This window comes from Musca autumnalis, unplaced genomic scaffold (assembly GCF_047663935.1).
Source record: "Musca autumnalis isolate F117 unplaced genomic scaffold, ASM4766393v1 scaffold_2, whole genome shotgun sequence".
Lineage (NCBI taxonomy): Eukaryota > Metazoa > Arthropoda > Insecta > Diptera > Muscidae > Musca > Musca autumnalis.
The window spans coordinates 166,880,051-166,902,262 of NW_027411755.1; the positions used below are offsets into that span (position 1 = coordinate 166,880,051).

General features: G+C 35.6%; 1 protein-coding gene across 44 annotated transcripts in view; it reads left to right on the plus strand.

The window, feature by feature from the left end:
- Cda5 (Chitin deacetylase-like 5) overlaps positions 1-22,212 on the plus strand; it is a 341,828-nt gene that overhangs the window by 306,247 nt on the left and 13,369 nt on the right. For 7 of the 44 annotated variants that reach the window (XM_073969830.1, XM_073969832.1, XM_073969835.1 and 4 more), the window contains exons 5-6: positions 2,138-2,375; positions 6,111-6,160. In XM_073969830.1, the coding sequence (XP_073825931.1) occupies positions 2,138-2,375; positions 6,111-6,160 (288 nt within the window). Of the gene's footprint in view, positions 1-1,570; positions 2,376-6,110; positions 6,161-6,765; positions 7,309-16,004; positions 19,374-22,212 lie in introns of all 44 variants that reach the window. The other 37 variants (XM_073969824.1, XM_073969823.1, XM_073969826.1 and 34 more) reach the window with 11 other exon arrangements.

Sequence of the window (22,212 nt, forward strand, 5' to 3'; positions counted from 1 at the left end):
TTAAAAAAACAAATTTTTAATTTTAAAATCCACTATAGTCGCTTCAAAAATTTAATTTAAAAATATACGATAGTCCCTTAAAAATTTTGCTTTAAAAATCCATGTTTAAGTTGTCACAATTCTCCCTCAAAAAATGTACTACAAAATCAATGATTACAATTCTAATAGACCTTCGAATTTATTTTTTTTTTAAATCCACACTTGCAAAGTCTGTTAAAAATTTAATATAAAAACGTACGCTTGCAGCAGAGATAATGCTACTAAAATTACGAATCTCTGCAAAATTGTTTTAAAAATCCGCCCTCAAACGCTGTTTTAATTCCAGAAAAAATATATTCTAAATTCTGTGGCATCCTCTGAAAACGTTTAATTCAAAAATTCATTTGTAGAGGATACCACAAAAATAGTTTATCTAGCAAATTAACCTAAAAATCCATGTTTTGTACCAGTAGGTGGTAAATGTGTTATCATGCAAAATCGTATTTCCTAAAAAATTACAGGGTTACTAACCTGTTGATGTCTTTGCTAAGTTAGTGTTGCAAGCGGGTGACGAATAAGGAAACCGCCGAATATATTACAGGAAGTGGGGGTTTTAGTCTTAACTAAATAGAAGGGTGACATCTATTGACAAAAACAATGTCTACATGCAGGTGTAGAGAATAAATTGTAGGTTGAAGACTTTGCTTATTTGAAAGTTCACGTTTTCTCCAACAGGTTGAGCATCAGGTATTTCAAATCGTATTTATTTATTATTATTTAATCGAAGTTTGAACTAAAAATATACTATATAAAAAATACTATATAAAAATATACTATATAAAATATAATATATAAAAATATATATGCAAATATTTTAGAAATAATTAATAAATTAAATAAAAAACATTCAACTTCTGATAAAAAATACCATATATCTTCTGATAACTTCGCCTATATGGAGTTGTACATTAGCAGAAATCTACTTTCAAACTGACGAATTTAATAAGTCAATAACAAAAAAATGTGGATTAAAGATAATTTAATGGAATTCAGAATATATTTACATTCCTATCTCAATCTATACCCTAACTAATCATTCTTCTACTTCTCCTCTAATACTAACGCTTGCTAACCTCATTTATACATAAAAAATCATTACATCTCTCTTTATTTCTCCTTTCCATTGACTTTTCTTCTATGCTTCTACTAAACTCCATTTCTCTCATTATTTGTTGTATAAAAAAAACATTTATAGAGTAGTTGTATTTTAGTATTAAATGTATAGCATAAAAACAAAACTAATAAAACATTTATTACTTTTTTATTTTTCATTTTCTTTTTTGTGTAAATATCCAAAAAACAAAAAAAAAACACAATTTGTTGTTTTTATTTATATATCATTGTTATAAACCATCATCATCAACAACAAATCAAAAATATATTATTTACTCAAAAAATCCAATCAAAATTTTTATAACAAAATTGTTTGTATATAATAATGGCTTATAATACAATACAACAACAACAAACAAAACAAAAATTCCATAACACAAAAACTATTTCAAACAAACAAAAAAATACAAACATGTAGAATTGAATCTTCATCACCATCATCATCAATTCATTCACAAACGGCAACACCGGCCAATATTTTCCTGCAAAATATAAGGCCTACACCACAACAACATCAAATACAACAGCAGCAACCACATGAACAACAGCAACAACACCATTTATTACAAGAACATCAGCAAGTGATTGTTGAGACCATACCATCAACACAAACTCAAAACCAAAATCATTATCGTCATCAACAACAACAACAACAATTACCACCGCCATTACCAACTCTGGCTCAGCCCCAACCATTCAGTCCAAATCGTAATTACTATAATATAACATCGGTGTCCACGAACTATAACAACAACAACAATCATAAAAACAATAATAATAACAATCATAATGTTGATGTTGTCTCATATATTCCACAACAACAACAACAACATCAACAACAACAATCCCATCAAATTATACCCCAACATTCATCTCAACAACAACAACAACCGCAACTAATACCACAATCAGATATCCAACAATCTGAACAAAGTCCTTATGATAACTATTATTCTGTTTATGACGATGATATCGATTTGTATAGGGACATAGAATATCAACAACAACAGCAGCACCAGCAACAACAACAGCAGTATCAGCAACCAATTCGTCAATCGACATATCGCCCATTGGATGTTTTCACAACACCAGCACCGCAATCAGCGCCACGAGAAACTTATAAACCACAACCGCAACCACCCAGACAACAGGAAAGACCAACCTATACGAATCAGCAACCATTGGTATATAATTCGGATTATGATGAAGATCTGATTGCCCAGGTAAGTAAATATCAATTTGCCTTTTTAACAAAAAAAAAATTAATTAGAACTTCGAAAGTCTTCCCAAAATTTTCCTTTAAAAATCTACGCTTAGAGCTGTGATAGTTCCTGAAAAAATGCCTTTAAACATCCAGGCTTAGAGCTGTGATAGTTCCTGAAAAAATGCCTTTAAACATCCAGGCTTAGAGCTGCGATAGTCCCTGAAAAATTGTCTTTAAAATCCACGCTTAGAATTGTGAGAGTTTCCACAAAATTGTCTTTAAACATCCATGCTTAGTCCCTGAAAAATTTCCTTTAAAAATCCACGCATAGAGCTGTGATAGTCCCTGAAAAAATTGCCTTTAAAAATCCACGCATAGAGCTGTGATAGTCCCTGAAAAAATCGCCTTTAAAAATCCACGCATAGAGCTGTGATAGTCCCTGAAAAAATCGCCTTTAAAAATCCACGCATAGAGCTGTGATTGTCCCTGAAAAATTGCCTTTAAAAATCCAGGGTTAGAGCTGTGATAGTCCCTGAAAAAATCGCCTTTAAAAATCCACGCATAGAGCTGTGATTGTCCCTGAAAAAATTGCCTTTAAAAATCCACGCTTAGAGCTGTGATAGTCCCTGAAAAAATTGCCTTTAAAAATCCACGCTTAGAGCTGTGATAGTCCCTGAAAAAAAAATTGCCTTTAAAAATCCACGCTTAGAGCTGTAATAGTCCCTGAAAAAATTGCCTTTAAAAATCCACGTTTAGAGCTGTGATAGTGCCTGAAAAAATTGCCTTCAAAAACCTACGCTTAGAGCTGTGATAGTCCCTGAAAAAATTGCCTTTAAAAATACACGCTTAGAGCTGTGATACTGCCTGAAAAAATTGAATTTTAAAATCCACGCCTAGAGTGATAGTCCCTGCCAAAATTGCCTGTAAAAATCCAAGCTTAGAGCTGTGATAGTCCCTGAAAAAATTGCCTCTAGAAATTCACGCTTAGAGCAGTGATAGTCCCTGAAAAAATTGCCTTTTAAAATCCACGCGTAGAGCTGTGATAGTCCCTGAAAAGATTGCCTTAAAAAATCCACGCTTAGAGCTGTGATAGTCTTTGAAAAAATTGCCTTTAAAAATCCACGCTTAGAGCTGTGATAGTCCCTGAAAAAATTGCCTTTAGAAATCCACGCTTAGAGCTGTGATAGTCCCTGAAAAAATTGCCTTTAAAAATCTACGCTTAGAGCTGTGATAGTCCCTGAAAAAATTGCCTTTAAAAATCTAGGCTTAGAGCTGTGATAGTCCCTGAAAAAATTGCCTTTAAAAATCTACGCTTAGAGCTGTGATAGTCCCTGAAAAAATTGCCTTTAAAAATCTACGCTTAGAGCTGTGATAGTCCCTGAAAAAAAATTTCCTTTAAAAATCCACGTTTAGAGCTGTGAAAGTCCCTGAAAAAATTGCCTTTAAAAATCCACGCTTAGAGCTGTAATAGTCCCTGAAAAAATTGCCTTTAAAAATCCACGTTTAGAGCTGTGATAGTGCCTGAAAAAATTGCCTTCAAAAACCTACGCTTAGAGCTGTGATAGTCCCTGAAAAAATTGCCTTTAAAAATACACGCTTAGAGCTGTGATACTGCCTGAAAAAATTGAATTTTAAAATCCACGCCTAGAGTGATAGTCCCTGCCAAAACTGCCTGTAAAAATCCAAGCTTAGAGCTGTGATAGTCCCTGAAAAAATTGCCTCTAGAAATTCACGCTTAGAGCAGTGATAGTCCCTGAAAAAATTGCCTTTTAAAATCCACGCGTAGAGCTGTGATAGTCCCTGAAAAGATTGCCTTAAAAAATCCACGCTTAGAGCTGTGATAGTCTTTGAAAAAATTGCCTTTAAAAATCCACGCTTAGAGCTGTGATAGTCCCTGAAAAAATTGCCTTTAGAAATCCACGCTTAGAGCTGTGATAGTCCCTGAAAAAATTGCCTCTAAAAATCTACGCTTAGAGCTGTGATAGTCCCTGAAAAAATTGCCTTTAAAAATCTAGGCTTAGAGCTGTGATAGTCCCTGAAAAAATTGCCTTTAAAAATCTACGCTTAGAGCTGTGATAGTCCCTGAAAAAATTGCCTTTAAAAATCTACGCTTAGAGCTGTGATAGTCCCTGAAAAAAAATTTCCTTTAAAAAACCACGTTTAGAGCTGTGAAAGTCCCTGAAAAAATTGCCTTTAAAAATCCACGCTTAGAGCTGTGGTAGTCCCTGAAAAAATTGTCTTTAAAAATCCACGCTTAAAGCTGTGATAGTCTCTGAAAAAATTGCCTTTAAAAACCCACGCCTAGAGCTGTGATAGTCCCTGAAGAAATTTGAGTTTAAAAATCCAATCTTAGAGCTGCGACAGTCCCTGAAAAAATGCCTTTTAAAATCCACGCTTAGAGCAGTGATAGTCTCTGAAAAAATTGCGTTTAGAAATCCACGTTTAGAGCTGTGATAGTCCCTGAAAAAATTGCCTTTAGAAATCCACGCTTAGAGCTGTGAAAGTCTCCCTAAAAATTGCCTTTAGAAATCCACGCTTAGAGCTGTGAAAGTCTCCCTAAAAATTGCCTTTAGAAATCCACGCTTAGAGCTGTGAAAGTCTCCCTAAAAATTGCCTTTAAAAATCCACGCTTAGAGCTGTGATAGTCTTTGAAAAAATTGCCTTTAAAAATCCACGCTTAGAGCTGTGATAGTCTTTGAAAAAATCGCCTTTAAAAATCCACGCTTAGAGCTGTGATAGTCCCTGAAAAAATTGCCTTTAAAGATCCACGCTTAGAGCTGTGATAGTCCCTGAAAAAATTGCCTTTAAAAATCCACGCTTACAGCTGTGATAGTCCCTGAGAAAACTGACTTAAAAAATCCACGTTTAGAGCTGTGATAGTCCCTGAAAAAAATTAGTTTAAAAATACAGGCTTAGAGCTGTGATAGTCCCTGAAAAAATTGACTTTAAAAATCCGCTCTTATAACTGTAATAGTCCCTCAACAAGTTTACTAGTCCCTGAAGAAGTGAAATTAAAGGCCCGCGGTTAGTACTGTATTTGTACCTGAATGCCTCACAAAATTATTAAACAAATACACGGACGCCACCTGCTGTCAGAAAACTAAATATTTATTAACTGGGTGAGTCGTCATGTAGTGTCTTTGTCGTGTTACAGGGTGAGTCGGACTTACGATCTACGCCAAAAAGTAATATATTTCACGCTGCAGGGTAGGTTATGGGGTGAAGTCTATGCTAAGTAGATTTTTTTTTTAGATTTTTCAATGCATACAGACTGACTCAAAAATTACCCATTACATTTTACTCCCAATGATAATACATTGAGGTATATATTTCCACTAAAAAATATAGGATTTAGGGTTAATTGGAAACTACAGGGTGTGTTGTAGATTATGTCTTTGATTTCCTTAGTATGTAGTTGGAGTGACAAACCAGACAGACTTACTCAGGGAAATTGGTCCATGAATGAATTATAGGTTTTAGACTTTGCTAACATAAAAGAAACAATTTACTCAGTAGGTGTCACATGAGACTTCTGAATGTTTTTACTCAATAAGATGGTTAAAGCCTATTTCAGTCGAACTTCTCTATAACGAATTTTATTATTAATAACAAAAAACGAAATGGGGAAGTTTCTCAATAACTAATTGATTTTCGTTCCCAATAGCTAGGTTATATAGACAATTAACCGTATTTTAGATTTTTGAAATTTCAAATATTATTTAAAGCTAAATTAACAATTCCCCTCCTTTTTCAGATCGAACAAGATAATGCCTACGATCAACCCACAAGACCACCACCATCAAGGTAAGTCCATTTATTAGCTTACATCTAACGCTATTAAAAAATAATCATAATCCCAAAACACGACATAACACCTGAAAATATAAAGTTATTAAACAAAACCCATTTTTATATAAAAAACAAAAGAAAAATCATGCTAACCCCCCGAAAAAAACTAACACTGCGCATTTAATAAAAAATGTTGATCATCTCTGTAAAAAAAATCAAGTATAGGCTTTACGCATTACGTTCAAATTGTTTAAGGCATGTCTGTATATGTGTCCTGTGTCCAGAATGTTTAACTGTGTTGTGACCTTAAGCAATGCCCATACAAACAAGCCTAGGATGACCATTCATAGAATCTCCATTAAAACTCTATTTCTCTATCTATCTCACAATTAACTCCAATCATTACTTATAACACAATAAAACCAACAACAACAAAACTACTTTACCTAAACCTTACAAAATCAAAAACGAAAATCAAAATTTAAAAATGTCTTTATCCACAATTTTCCTTACTTTCCTTTATCCACAACAACCAAACCAAAAACAAACACTTTTTGTTACACATTCACACAAAACCATGAAATAAATCAAAACGAATATTCAAACGATCATCTCCAAAGGAATGAACAAGTGGCCATTAAGACCTTGAATGCCGTTGGTCCATCCTCAACTGTGCGCAGCATTTTGATCAATGATGAACGTAACTATTACAGTACCTTGACCACACCTTTGCCACCCAGACAACAACAATCATCGTTGAATATCCCTTTGGCTAATGACAACACCAATAACAACAATAATGATGAATATGTCTATGAATATGTTGATGATCCTGATTATTATTACAATGATAAGGTACAACAGCCACAGCCACAACGTCCTCAACAGGGACCCACATCAGTGATAAAACTTAATAATGATGATTACAATCGTGTCATCAATGCCAAATTGCCCCAAGATAATCGCATTAATCAAGTGCGTTCCGAAGTAACACAGGCCTCAACAAGAAGTACTGCACCCAGTACAACTGTACGTAGTCCAACAACAACTAGTACAACGACCACCACAACAACCACTCCCAGGACAACTACCACAACAACGACCACTACTACCACAACAACGACAACAACCACCCCAAGGCCCCAAACATCAACGAAATCAAGGTATTACAGCTGTTTTCTAATGGAGAAACATCCTCTCTCCATTTTCTATCTCTCTCTTAGAATGTGCATCCATTCACCATCACAACTAGTAGTTCGGCCGCTTTCATTGAATTCTAAACAAAACAATTGGCTTTTAAATGTTTTTTTGAAGGAAACGACACACCTACCTACACAAACAAACACAACCAACCAACACACAAACTATATAACTTAACCCCTGGGAAGAAATCGAAACAAAATTCATCCGCCAAAACTCTCCCTAACTTCTTATATTTCTTTTTTCTGTAGTTCATCATTGGCTTACATCATTTTTGAAAATTTTAATAGCATCACCAACCACCAAACACAAACACTTAGTGCTAAATGCACAAACAGTACACATAACACACACTATTTCACCTACAATAACAAACACACACACATACAGATGGAGATTTGAAAAGATATAAAAGTAACTTTGTCTTTTGCTCTCTCTGCCGGCCTGTTTTACTAAAATCCCTAGATCTGGACATTTTTGAATGCTGCATGTTATGTGTTAAGATCTAGCATTAAATAAGGAACATAATTCGCATGGAGAATGAACATGAAAAGTTATATAAATTAAGAAAAGTTTTATAGGTTATCTCTATGTGGAACCATAATGAAAATTATCTCAATTTCTTTGTTTACGATTTTTTGTATGGAATTATATGCAATGCTTATGGCTAAGATCTATAGTTTAAGAACACCTAAAAGTATGCTTTAGTTTTTCTAGAAACACTCGTCGCTATTGGCATATCCAAAGCAAATTTAACCAGGTGACACAGGAGATGAATTTAAGCCTCAGTCTTCTGCAACAGTCTTACTGTGTCAACTTTTTCTTTGCACCGTGGTGTTTGTGGATTTTTTGTGGTTTTTGTGGATACAATGTTTTTGCCCCCAATTATGCATTCTTTAGGGTGAGTTGTAAAAATTATAGGATGTAGGGTTAATCACAAACTACAGGGTGGATTGCAGCCTATGTCTGACTTTGCCTATTATGATGCCGTATAGGATGACAGGGTGTCATATGCATCTTTTAAAGTACATATCTCTAAACGTTCTAGTAAAGGGTGACTGTGTGTACCGGGTTAGAAACTATGCTACTCTTTGCTATTAAAAATATCCCCAGTAGGTGTCGTCTTTACAAATGGATCAATGTTGAATTCAGATGGCATATCATGTTATTAATGTTTAAATTACATTTTTTTCAATTTAGAATTAGATCACCTTGTCTTTAATTGTGGAGATCCACTACATTTTCTTCTTGTAATGAGAGACAAATGTATTTTTCCGACGTCAAAAAGAAACCAAAAATTAACGTTTTTGACAGACGTAGAAATGGTGCATGTTATGTACATATATTGGTGTGGCTCTTCTTGCGAACTTACAATCATAATGTAATTTGATCAGTAGTCTCACTCCGAAATCGAAAATAATGCCCAATCTTCCCATAAGCTGCCTTTTATAAGACCAATTTACATCTATTTTCTGATGATGATGATAATTGATTGATGATGATAATTGATTTATCCCCATATTTTGAAGAGAGCAACGAACAGCATGGATGGTATTAGACGACCTGAATCATTTTTCTATCTAGGAGGTACGTGATTTAAACATTTCGTCATCGGATTGCTCACCCAACATCCTTCCCATGCGCCGAATCACTCGTTTACTCCTATTTAGATCTAGTTATTCACCGTTCCTCTCTTCACTTCGGCTTGAGATGTTTCATTCTGAGAAGAGATCACCGGAAAGCCTCTGTGAGGGTTCATCATTAAAAGTAGACATCCACCACCTATTATTGGGCGTACTGATTTGGATAACACGGTATTTTTTTATTCAAACCATTCAAAACTAATTTCTAAATTTATCTGATTACAGAATTATAGAGGAATATCACTCATTGTAATACCGCACGTGACGACCTGGTGTCAGGTACAAGAAAAATATCTCTAGGCTTGTAGGTTAATGGCTTCGCTAATCTGTGAATTGCAATTTCCCCCAATAGGTGGCTATCTATTTGACAGGATGACTTCTCATAGATTTCTTTCATTTCTTACATTAATCCACTAAGAGAATTACTTATTTTTAGAACGAACTTGACGAGATCGAAACACAAATTTTCTTTTATAGGCACTCATCTTGAAATTTTCCTTCCATATGTAGACCTTTTTAAGCTATATTCTTTCGGCTTAACACACATTGTGATACCGATCAAGAAGTTTGAGAAATTCACTAATCATAAAGTTAGGCTGTATTCTGACTTATAAATGAATATCACATAGTAATACCGCGCTTAAGGGCCTAGTGTCAGGTATAAGAACAATCTCTCGATAAAATGGCCCAAAGAAACTTCTAGGTGGAATGCTACGCTAATTTGGTATAACAATTTCCCCCCAATAGATGGTTTCTTTTTATACCCTCCACCATAGTATGGAGGGTATATTAAGTTTGTTTTTCCGTTTGTAACGCATTGAAATACTCATTTGCTACCCTATAAAGTATATATATTCTTGATCAGGGTAAAATTCTAAGTCGATCTGAGCACGTCCGTCCGTCCGTCCGTCCGTCTGTGGTAATCACTCTAGCATCCACAAAAATGGAGATAGGACGCTGAAATTTTGGGAAAATGCGTCTTTTGTTTGCAGGCAAGTTCGAAGATGGGCTATATCGGTCCACGTTTTGGTATAGCCCCCATATAACGGTACCCCCCGATTTACGGTATTTTGACGTTTTTAGCTACATTTTCAAACCGATGTAGCTATAATTTGACAATAAGGGTTCTTAAGTGTCAATAAACTTATATAACAAAACTTGTGGACATAGGTCCACGTTTTGGTATAGCCCCCATATAACGGTACCCCCCGATTTGCGGTATTTTGACGTTTTTAGCTACATTTTCAGACTGATTTGGCTATAATTTGACATTTAGGGTTCTTAAGTGTCAATAAATAAATATAACAAAACTTGTGGACATAGGTCCACGTTTTGGTATAGCCCCCATATAACGGTACCCCCCGATTTGCGGTATTTTGACGTTTTTAGCTACATTTTCAGACCGATTTAGCTATAATTTAACATTTAGGGTTCTTAAGTATCAATAAACTTATATAACAAAAGTTGTGGATATAGATCCACGTTTTGGTATAGCCCCCATATAACGGTAACCCCCGATTTGCGGTATTTTGACGTTTTTAGCTACATTACCAGACCGATGTAGCTATAATTTGACATTTAGGGTTCTTAAGTGTTAATAAACTTATATATTAGAAGTTGTGAACATAGGTCCACGTTTTGGTATAGCCCCCATATAACTGTACCTCCCGATATACGGTATTTTGACGTTTTTAGCTACATTATCAGACCGATGTAGCTATAATTTGACATTTAGGGTTCTTAATTGCTAGTAAACTTATATATTAGAAGTTGTGGACATAGGTCCACGTTTTAGTATAGCCCCCATATAATGGTACCCCCCGATTTGCGGTATTTTGACGTTTTTAGCTACATTATCAGACCGATGTAGCTATAATTTGACATTTAGGGTTCTTAATTGCTAATAAAATTATATATATTAAGTGTTGTGGACATAGTCCACGTTTTGGTATAGCCCCCATATAATGGTACCCCCCGATTTGCGGTATTTTGACGTTTTTAGCTACATTATCAGACCGATGTAGCTATAATTTGACATTTAGGGTTCTTAATTGCTAATAAAATTATATATATTAAGTGTTGTGGACATAGGTCCACGTTTTGGTATAGCCCCCATATAATGGTACCCCCCGATTTGCGGTATTTTGACGTTTTTAGCTAAATTTTTAGACCGATTTTGCTATAATTTGAGATTTAGGGTCAATAAACATATATAACAAAAGTTGTGGACATAGGTTCACGTTTTGGTATAGCCCCCATATAACGGTACCCCCCGATATACGGTATATTGACGTTTTTAGCTACATTATCAGACCGATGAAGCTATAATTTGTCATTTAGGGTTCTTAATTGCTAATAAACTTATATATTAGAAGTTGTGGACATATGTCCACGTTTTGGTATAGCCCCCATATAACGGTACCCCCCGATTTACGGTATTTTGACGTTTTTAGCTACATTTTCAGACCGATATAGCTATAATTTGACATTTAGGGTTCTTAAGTGTAACTAAACATATATAGAAAAAGCTGTGGACATAGGTCCACGTTTTGGTATAGCCCCCATATAACGGTACACCCGATTTACGGCATTTTGACGTTTTTTTCTACATTTTCAGACCGATTTAGCTATCAATTGACATTTAGAGTTCTTAAATGTCAGTAAACTTATATAACTAGTGGACATAGGTCCATGTTTTGGAATAGCCCCCATATAACGTTACCGCCCGATTTCAGGTATTTTGAGAATTTTACCAAGATGTTTTAACCGAATTATATGTAATTTGAACATTTGACATTTGAAATTCTTAGTGGTCACCACACCTCTCCACCAAAAATTTTCAAGAAAGCCCCCATATAACGGTACCTCCCGATTTTCAGTAATTTGATGATTTTAGCTACAATATTAAACCGAACTAGCAGTAATTTGACATTTGAAGTTCTTAGTGGTCGCAACACCTCTCCATCAAAAATTGTCAACATAGGACCATGTTCGGATATAGCTCCCAATTTTCAGTAATTTGGCAATTTTAGCTACAATTTTTAACAGAACTAACTGTAATTTGACATTTGAAGGTTGTAGTGGTCACCACACATCTGCATCAACAATTTTCAACATAGCCCCAATTCCCGATTTTCGGTACTTTGAGGATTTTACTTAAAATGTTTAACAAACGTAGGTCCATGTTTTTGTATAGCCCCAAAACAAACCTCCCGATTTTCCGTACCTTAGCTTTATTTTTTGGACGAACTTTCTTTAATTTGAAATTTAAACGTCAACAATAATTCTGCAACAAAAAGTGTTCATTTAAGTTCATATTTTCGTATAGCCCAGATACCTCCGAACTAGCTGTTAATGACATTTGAAGTTCCCACGTTATGTACCGATTTTCGATATTTTGAGCTAAATTTTTTAACCGAATTAGGAGTTATTTGACATTAGCCCACCAAAAATTGTCAACAGTTAGAAATAGACACAATAAAAAAGGGCTTCCCGAATGAAGCATTTCATGTACATTATCTGACATTTCAACGTACTCACTTAAAGTTGGGGACAGGAATGAATATTTTATGGTGGAGGGTATGAAAAGTTCGGCCCGGCCGAACTTAATGCTTTTTTACTTGTTTTTCCTTAACTCATTGAGGAGCATAGGGTCTCGACAAGTAGAGCTTACCGCCGTTGCAGAAAGATTTGGTATATGCCTGTGACCTACTGGGAGATTAAAATTAAAATATATTTTCGTTCTTCCTTTCATATTTTGCTGATGGAATTTGTCAGGATTTTTTCTTTGCCTGTGAGCACAAGAAAGAGCTTAGAGGGCCTAGAACTGAGAACATGTCTAGGAACGAACGTAAACCTCTTGGAAGCCTGTGGGCGCCACCGTCGGCCTTCATAGGCTTATCCACTCGTTTTGCATTAGATAGTGTGTGAGGTTGACGTTTCAAGAGAAATGGCAATTTTAAAAAATTAATTATTAGTATTGGCATCACTCTTCCAATTGCCCTACAATAGAAGCCTTATTACCAGAAACTGTAAGGGGAAATGTGATTACTACCAATAGATGGTATTAGTAGGCTCCTTTAATTTTTTTATGATTTTAGTCTAAAATTATCGAGATCGAAATCTAAGCGGATTTAAAAAAGGTCTAACTCATTTTAGATCTGTCATCAAATCAAAGTATCATCGGTTGTCATTTCGACACCTCCAAATAGTAGTATGCTAAGTCTAAAAATGAGTTTTGCACGAGAAGCTCTCAAAGTTTGGAAATTTTTTTGAACTTCAGTACTATGCTAAGTCAATATTTGTTTATAACTTCTGTTTTGATTGACCGATCATTACCAAAATTGGACAGAATTTAAGTTAAAGGACGTTCGACACCTCCAAATAATAGTTTTCTAATTCTGAAAAGCGAGTTTTGCAGGACAAGCTCTAAAAGTTTAGAAATTTCTTTGACCTTCAGTACTATGCTAAGTAAATATGAGTCTATAACTTCTGTTCGGATTGTCCGATCATTACCAAACTTTGACAGAATTTAAGTTAAAGGACGTTAAATATAAAAATGTAAAGAACTTGAAAACATGCTAAGTCGACTTAGCATACTATTGTTTGGAGGCGTCGATTTATCTCCAGAAAACAAAACCTTTATACAGGGTAACTTGTGGGTTCAATAATTTCATGGAAAACTGAATGCTTTTTTCGAATATAGTTTAGAGTTTCTAGTGTAGACCAATTCAGTGTTTTTAGAATGTCAAAAATCCAAAAAAAAGTGTTATTTTAATGTTCAGGGTCTAATGTGACGCCTACTAAATGAAGTCAATCGCCCGTTGTACCTGAGACTTGGCTAATTTTAGATTTGGAATTGTAGATGGCGTTTCACTGGGTCATGCTTGTACTGGAAAGAAATTATAACCTAAAAGTAACACCACCCTGTGATCAGTGTATGTCATCTATCGCCTGAGAACAATACATTTAATGTTCAAATATGTCCCTCTAGATGACGTGTCAGATAACATCTGTGGATTAAACGCTTTAGAAATCTTGCGGCTTAGAATTGCCACAAACATAAATTGGGTTTTAGCAAAATCAAAAATTTCCCATCATAACCTTAAAATTATACAGAACCATTTGTTAGGTTGAAGGTAGGGATAGGTAATGGAACGCAATAATCGATTTTTCGATTTTGGTCTAAAACTGAAAATGCGACTTTTCGGTCTTGCGATTATTTCAGTTGTCTTAAAACTCGACTTTCGACTTTTTGATGATCGCAGAAAATCGATTATAATCGACTAATCGTCGATTTCCGAGTTTTCTTGATGGAAACCACTCCATTCAAATCAAAGCTAATTTCAAATCAAATCTGGCCCACGACAAATGCAGGCTTCTATAGAAGAGAAGAGATACATAAGAGTATTCTATAGAAAAGAATGCTTACAATGAAGAATTCTATAGAATAGAAGACCTGCAAAGGAGGCTTTTAACATAAAAAGTTCACATTTCCGGCTGCGATATTCTTGATCAGGATAAATGTCCGTCTGTTGTAATCACTCTAGCGCCCACAATAATTGAGCTAGAGCGCTAAATTTTTGCACCCAATTGTCTTTTGTCCATAGGCAGGTCAAGCCCCCATATATCGGTACCTCCCAATTTTCGGGATATTGAGGATTTCAGCAACAATTTTCGACCGAACTTCCTGTAATTTGACATTTTGTCACAGTGGTCACAAAACTTTGATTGAAGACATTTTATATGCATTTTTCTCCTGATTTAGGTATCAGTGGTCATAAAATATCTTCGCCCTAAATTATGGACAGGAAAGAAATAATTATTCCGTTTTAGTTCAGAACATTTTATGGTGGACGGTAAAAAAAGTTAGGTCCGCGCGAGCTTAACACTTTTTAACTTGTTAAATTTAAGTATTTTACTGCAACAGTTGCTCAAAAAATCACGTTAATGACAGTGGGAGGTTGTATCACAAAATTTAAATGTATTCAAATGATTTTTATTATGGTTCCAGAACACAAAGATTTCAAACGTTTAGCTATTTTGATAGTATATGTATGTGTTAGCATGAGCATGATATTTCACTCTCTCTTTCAGTTTTGCATGATAATTTTAATAGCAAAAAAAACAGATTTAAAATCAGTCAGTGAGAACCTGTTTAAATAAATTAAACATTTTTTTAAAATAATATTTAAGATTTTTTATATAAAAATTCTCTAAAATATATTTAATTTTTTTCTTTCTCCATTTTTAAAAATAAATGTATAATTGAACCTCAATATGGTCCTCGTCGTTCAAATAAATAAAAAAATAAACACCCATACCAAAAATCATCACAACCATCACCAATAACGGAAATTCCTACTTCGTTATTTGTAATTTTCCTTTTTCTCTGTGACTTGAATCCTATCTGCATTTTCTCTCCCAATCTTTCTATCACTTTCTCTTTCTGTTGTGTGGAAATATGTAACCTTATTTCTTGGCCCTTTGTTTTTCAATTAAAAAAAATTCTGGACATAATTTTACCACCGCCCCCGCCCCATTAGTCCATCACTTATTAGTCCCTTCAAAAAAAGTAATGCTGATCATCACCATAGGTCCCATTATCACCATTACATAGATGATATTGTAGAACAAGAAAAACCTCAACCACCACCAACAACAACAACCACAACACCATCAGCTAATATTTATAATAGTCATAGAAATAATCACGCCAAACTAGAAGATGATGATGATGAAGTTGAAGAACAAATCATTTTTAATATTGGCAAAATTCATACAAATAGAAATAATAATTTAAATAATAATAACAACAAACAAAATATTAATCAATATGCACAACAACAACAACAAGAGTTACAATTGTTACCACATTCCAAACATCATAAACAGCAACAACAACAACTGCTACCCGAACAAGAAACCAAGACTCTTCTTGAACTACCATTTAAGGCTAATAAGACTGAAAGATATTTACTAACTCTATTAACGGATAATGTGGATTTCTCCAACAGATCCAAAACGCTTGCCAATAAAAAACAACAGCAACCAAACCATGAACCAGAACAAGACCTACAACAACAACAACAAGAAAAGTCACAATTAATACAAAAACACCACAACAGACAAGTAGCCAACAAACATCAAACAATCCCCACAACAACATCTACTACAACTCCTACAACAACAACAAAATCCACTACCCTTCCCCACAGTTCCTCCACCACCACTATCTTTTCCTCGACCTCTCCCCGTAACTACCCAAATATCCCTTCCCAAAATTCCAACTCCTTGTCCGCCCATCGTGACAGATCCCATCCACCCAATAGTCTACAAGATGTGGAAACTGTCTATGGTGAAAGTCAAAATGTCCATGTACAAAGTGCTGAACCTCCCACAAGCTATGCCACTGGCCCCAGGGGTAATAATAATTTAGTCAGGTCACAAACCGAAAAGCCCATCACTTCGGAATTTAGGTCCAAAAGTTATGACATTTATGGTGGCGCTGGTGTGAGAAGCAATGAATTTGTCGATGTAAAGGCATTGAAAGAGGGCGCCAATAGCAACAGCAGTAACAACAACAAAAAACACATCAAAAGTTATGTTATTTCAGACTTAACCCCTCAAAGCTTTAAGCCCAAACCCACCGAAAAGCTTAGAGCAAATTCCAATAAGGATGCAGATCAGGAAGATGTTGAAATTTTAAATGGTGCTAGTTCCACAACAACTTTAAGATATCCCGCCGCTGTGACATACAACAATGTACCCGAACCTAAGCCATTCGAATATAAATTACAAACTGGGACCAATGGTTTTACACTTAGGGCCCAGCATATAGAATTTCCGGCTGAGACAAATAAGCCAATATTTGAAAGAAATCCCGTGACACAATATTTTACCACGCCCTCAAGCCGCGAATACTCTTCAAGTACTACTGCAGAAAGTAGCACTACCAGCACCACAAGTACGGCTAGCCCTGCTACCACCAGTAGCAGCTTCAGGCCTCCAAGGGAAAGTACCTCCGTATCAGCCTTTTATGGCGAGGAGGAGGAGGAGGTTATAGATCCCACAACATATGCTCCTCCCATGAGAACCTGGCGTAATGGTAGACCCACAATACAGAGTACAACAACAAGCACAAGTGTGGCCCCCACATCACCATATAGGCAACCATTCTATGACTATACATATCGTGGCCAGACGGAGTCCAGCAAACTGCAATCACTGGCCAAGGAATATTTGCCCAGAAGTTCAAGCACCAGCTCCACAACTTCCAGTACCTCAACCACCTCAACAACTACAACAGCCAAGACCACCACCACCACCACGAGAACAACAACGCCATCTACCACCACAACCACGCCTTGGGCCGTGCAAACCTATACCGCCAGGGCTTCCACCTTTAAGGATAGCCTGCAAAAAACCACCTCACCCACAAATTTGCGTTACGTTTCACCCTATAAAAGTCTCGAAGTTATACTACAAAAAGATGAAAAATCGGCATATTCCAGTTCGAGGACTACGGCCAAACCGAAATATCAAACGGTTAGCTCAACACCACATCCATTTTTACAAACTACTGCCAAACCATTGAGAAGTTATTTCCTCATTACATCACCGCCGAAAAATCTCAATGAGACATTATTTGCCACCATTGCATCGAATACCAGGAATTTCAGTGTAAGTGATGTGGTAATTGGTTCTTTGCCGGGACAAGGTTTTCGCAAGCCCATAGCAGTGACAACAACCACCAGCACAACAACCACCCCTATTCCCACCACAACCACCACAGAAGAAAGCTCAACAGCCACCATATCTGCCATAATCACAACCTCGGCTCTAAGAGTAAATCCTGACAAACCCAGATCAAGGGGTAGATCACGTTATACCTTGGCCACAGCAAATAGTAATGTGCTGGACAACGATGAGACACCCACAACATATGCTCCGAGAAATCGTTATAGGCCCAATGATGTGGAAGTGACCACCATTACAACGCCAGCTGTACGCCGAAAGGTGCAACAAAGGGCACGTATTGCTGCCTTGAAAACTTTAAGAAATCCTGAGGCCTTAGGCACTTATTCCAGAGATAACAAATATCAAGCTTTTAAACCAAGCCCACAACAAACAGAACAAAGCCACATACCTCCAAGAGCAGAGGCCTTAATAGCCACTGGACCCCTGGTGGAAAATAGCAATAGCATAGAGAATCTTAAATCCAGCACAGACACCACAGGGGAAGATGTAACGGTTGAAATCACCGATCGCCCCTTGAAATATTATTTCTCCAACAAATATCGACAACAAGGTGGCGCTCACACATTGGCTGATGGTTTGGAAAATGCTGGCTACATTACCTCCACCACAGCGGCGGGTAAAAGTTCATACAGTAAACATTCTCCCGTACTTGAACAGCTGAAACTTTTCCTCATTGGCAGCGGTGACAGTGAAGAAGAAAACAGTGAAAGTAGTTCACCGCAATTTGTGAATGAAGATTTTAAACAGCCTGAAATTAAGGCAGCTGTTGAGGAAATTAAAAATCTCTATGCCGCGGGACAAAGACAGACCACAACTACAACGACAACAACAACTAGTACCACAATCCCAACGACCACAACCACCACCACATTACGACCAACCACAACAGCTAGACCCACAACCATAGCTTACAGTAGTACAAGTACAAGTTTAGGCACCACCACACACTTTAGCAGTAGCACAAATTTATATACAACCCCCTCTACCATCTCTCCCAGCACTTTGAATACTACTACAACACTCCACTCGAATTCCTACTCCTATTCCCCGATTAGGTATACAACGCCCACAAGTAATGGCCAAAGTTCAGCCAGCAGCAGTAGTAGCGGTAGCCGAACCATAGCAAGTGGCACAACACCCAAATATTATCCCAAATTTCCATCCTCAACCTTTAGTGTTCTATCATCTTCCTCAACCACCACAACAACCTCCCGACCACCCCCAAGCAACAACAAAAAATTCAGTTCAACACAACCTGCTTATACAGCCACCACGACAACCACCACAACCAACACCCAAACCAATACTGCCAACACCAACTCCAACCAGTCGGGTAAGACAGCAACGGTCGCCAGCTCGGGCGCCAGTGGCGCTGCATCACCAGTTTTACCACCCGCTAGAGTATCCCGAGTCAATAGTGCTCTCAAATCATCCATTGCTGCAGCAGCTGCCACTGCCACCATACCTTCCTCCTCATCCTCCTCTACGCTGAATGCTAATAGTGCAGCTTCTTCCGGTGGTTCAACGTCGGCGAGAAATGCCCATAATAATAAATTCTCATTGGGTTCGGCGGTTAAATGTTCCGATACAACTTCCAATGCCAAATGCAACGAAATTCCCTCGAGGTATTTGTCTAATTGCAATGCAAGAACAAACAAAACTTACTCTTTTTTATTGCTCTCTTATGTTTTTTTTTTCAAATTTCTCTCTTTCCTTTTGCAAATTAAAAAAAAAACAATTTTATTTAATAAATAAAAGTATTTGGAGCAATTAAAAACTCAAATCACCGGCTTCTTAAAACTACATCAACAACAATAAAAATTTGCAAATTAAACAATTCTTGCACTCTTTTTTAAGTAAAAAATAAAATTGCTCTCTTTTTTAAGTATTTTTATGACCCATTTTTACTAAACCAAACAAATACTTGGCGGCACAGCAGCCAATATCACCCCTCACTTAAAAAATGGAAATTTTTAAAACTAATTTTTTATTGGTTTCTTTTATTTAGCATAAAAAGTATTTGAATATGGCCCCCCATTATCTTTTCTATTTTAGCAAATTTTTTCTAATACAATTTTTCACGTTGTACGCTCAAAAAATTATTTGAAAAAAAAAATCACAAAAAATCTAAATAAATCAAATTTTATAGATTTTTTTTGTTACAGGTGGTGGTAAAATTTAGAATTTGAATTTGTTTTACGTTACGTTGTTTGTTAATTTGAATATGGGTTTCGTTAATTATAGCAACATTTTTCCAATAATTTTTAACGCACCAATTTTAGAAAATTTAAAATTTATGAAAAAACAACATTCACAATAAAGTGAGAACCGAAAAGCTACCCATTTACCATTTAAAATGCACTCTAATTTTGTTGTTTTGAAAATTTAGCTTCATTCGTTGTTTTGTTGCACCTTAGTTTGTTTTGGCTAAATAATTTCGCATTTTACATAACATACATAAATTTAAATTTACAGATATTTTCTTCATTTAGCATTTCACTTTTTTTCGAATCGATTCTGTAGATTTTAAGTATCTCATTGAAATTCACACCAAAGGGATCAAATAAATTCTTCAATCGATATAACTTTTATTTCTCTTTATTGATCTACATTGTAATAATATGCAAAATAAATACGATTATTTAAAATACATCAAACTAAGCTTCGAAATTTCGACAATATAATATTATATTTTTCATCTATACGTAATCCTCAAAGGATTATGTCAAGATATTTTGCTATGAAGAAAAGTCCCTCTATTATTTTATTTTATTTTCCACAAATCTTCATCTTATAAGGTTCTTCGCAGTTATTCCAATTACAATGGAATCTCGATTATTCGTAACAACTACCGGTCCCTTGAAAAAATCGTTATAATTTGCAAAAATTACATGAATTTTGATTCCCGCGATAATTCGTATTTTTACATGAATTCGATGCCGGTATAACCTCACAAATTCTTCACTTCCAATTGGCGACGTCGAAGAATATGTTCATTCTCAAAGATTTTAATCAAAAAACCTCATATTTAACATTTTAAAGGCATTTCTTTGTTGTTCTAGCCCAACATTTTGTTCGTGCATTTTTTAAAGGATATTAATTTGCAGCGATATAAAACTTTTGATCCATTCGCATTGTTATTTTCTCAGAAATTATTGTATGTAACATTGAAAATATTGTAAACTCCGTTAAATCGTAATCTAGGTAAATAAAAATTCTCAATAATTCGTAGAATTTGCCTGGTCCCTTGAATTACGGATTATCGCGATTCTTCTGTATATTAGTCGTATAAGTGTTGAAGTTACTCATACGACACACGTCATTCACAAGTTTTCAAATATGTTTAGAAAGAGTTAAGCCACAAATATGTTTCGAAATAGTTAAGCCACATAAACAATGGAGTTGGGCAATATAGTTCATGGAGCGGGTCGATCTTTCTAGTTCCTTTTGCCAAAAGGAACTAGTTCTTTAATATAGTTCCATATAGTTCCGAGAGCGATATAGTTCAATGAATCTTTCTCTTTCATCGTTCTTTCTATTTCCTTCGTTCCAAATAGTTCCGAGACCGATATAGTTTAATGCATCTTTCTCCTTCCTCGTTCTTTTTATTTCCTTCATTCCAAATAGTTCAGAGAATGAAGTAGTTTAACGAATCTTTCTCTTTCTTTTTGTTTTCATCTTCTGGTGGATTAATTGACATACAAATAAATAAATTGCAGCAATGTAACGAGGATGTGATTTACGTTTATTTAACAATGTGACCGCATCTGAATGATGAAGGAACCGAACGTGAAAGATCGAAAAAAAATGAATTATCTAATTGAGAGGAATTATATGCACGGCTGGAGCTGGAACTATATGAATTAAAGGAACTTGTCCGGAATAGTTCCATGGAACTAGTTCATTCCGGAACTACACAACTTTAATAAACAAACTGTTTCTGCTTACCTGCTACATTTGATTGAATTTCAAACACGATTTTTTTCAAATTACAACTTAAGGGTTACCATTGCTAATTTCCAACCACTTAAAGCCCACTTCTTGGACAATACCCCAGTCTTGTACACGATTTTTAAAACCCACGGTATTGTACAATGAACCGGAAAATGCATTCCCTGAAAACCGTGGCTGATTTGTGAATATACTGCCAAAAACATTTTTAACTTGATTTAATTATCTTGTGAGCTAACAATTTTGTAAATGTCGGGTGAAAACTAAGTTTATCCTCTCTCCTTTTATCCAGATATCAGCCTCGTAAGCGAAGTGTTCATACAGGTGTAGTATATCATTTTTCTCTGAGGAAAATAATAGACGTATACGTCTTGACGTGACTCATACGACACTCATTCTCAAACATATTAAATGTGAGGATAGAGGGTAACATTGTTAAGAAATTTTTTAAATACCATTTAATTACCATTCCCCTGAATATCTACGATTTCTGCTAGATCTATCTTGTGTAAT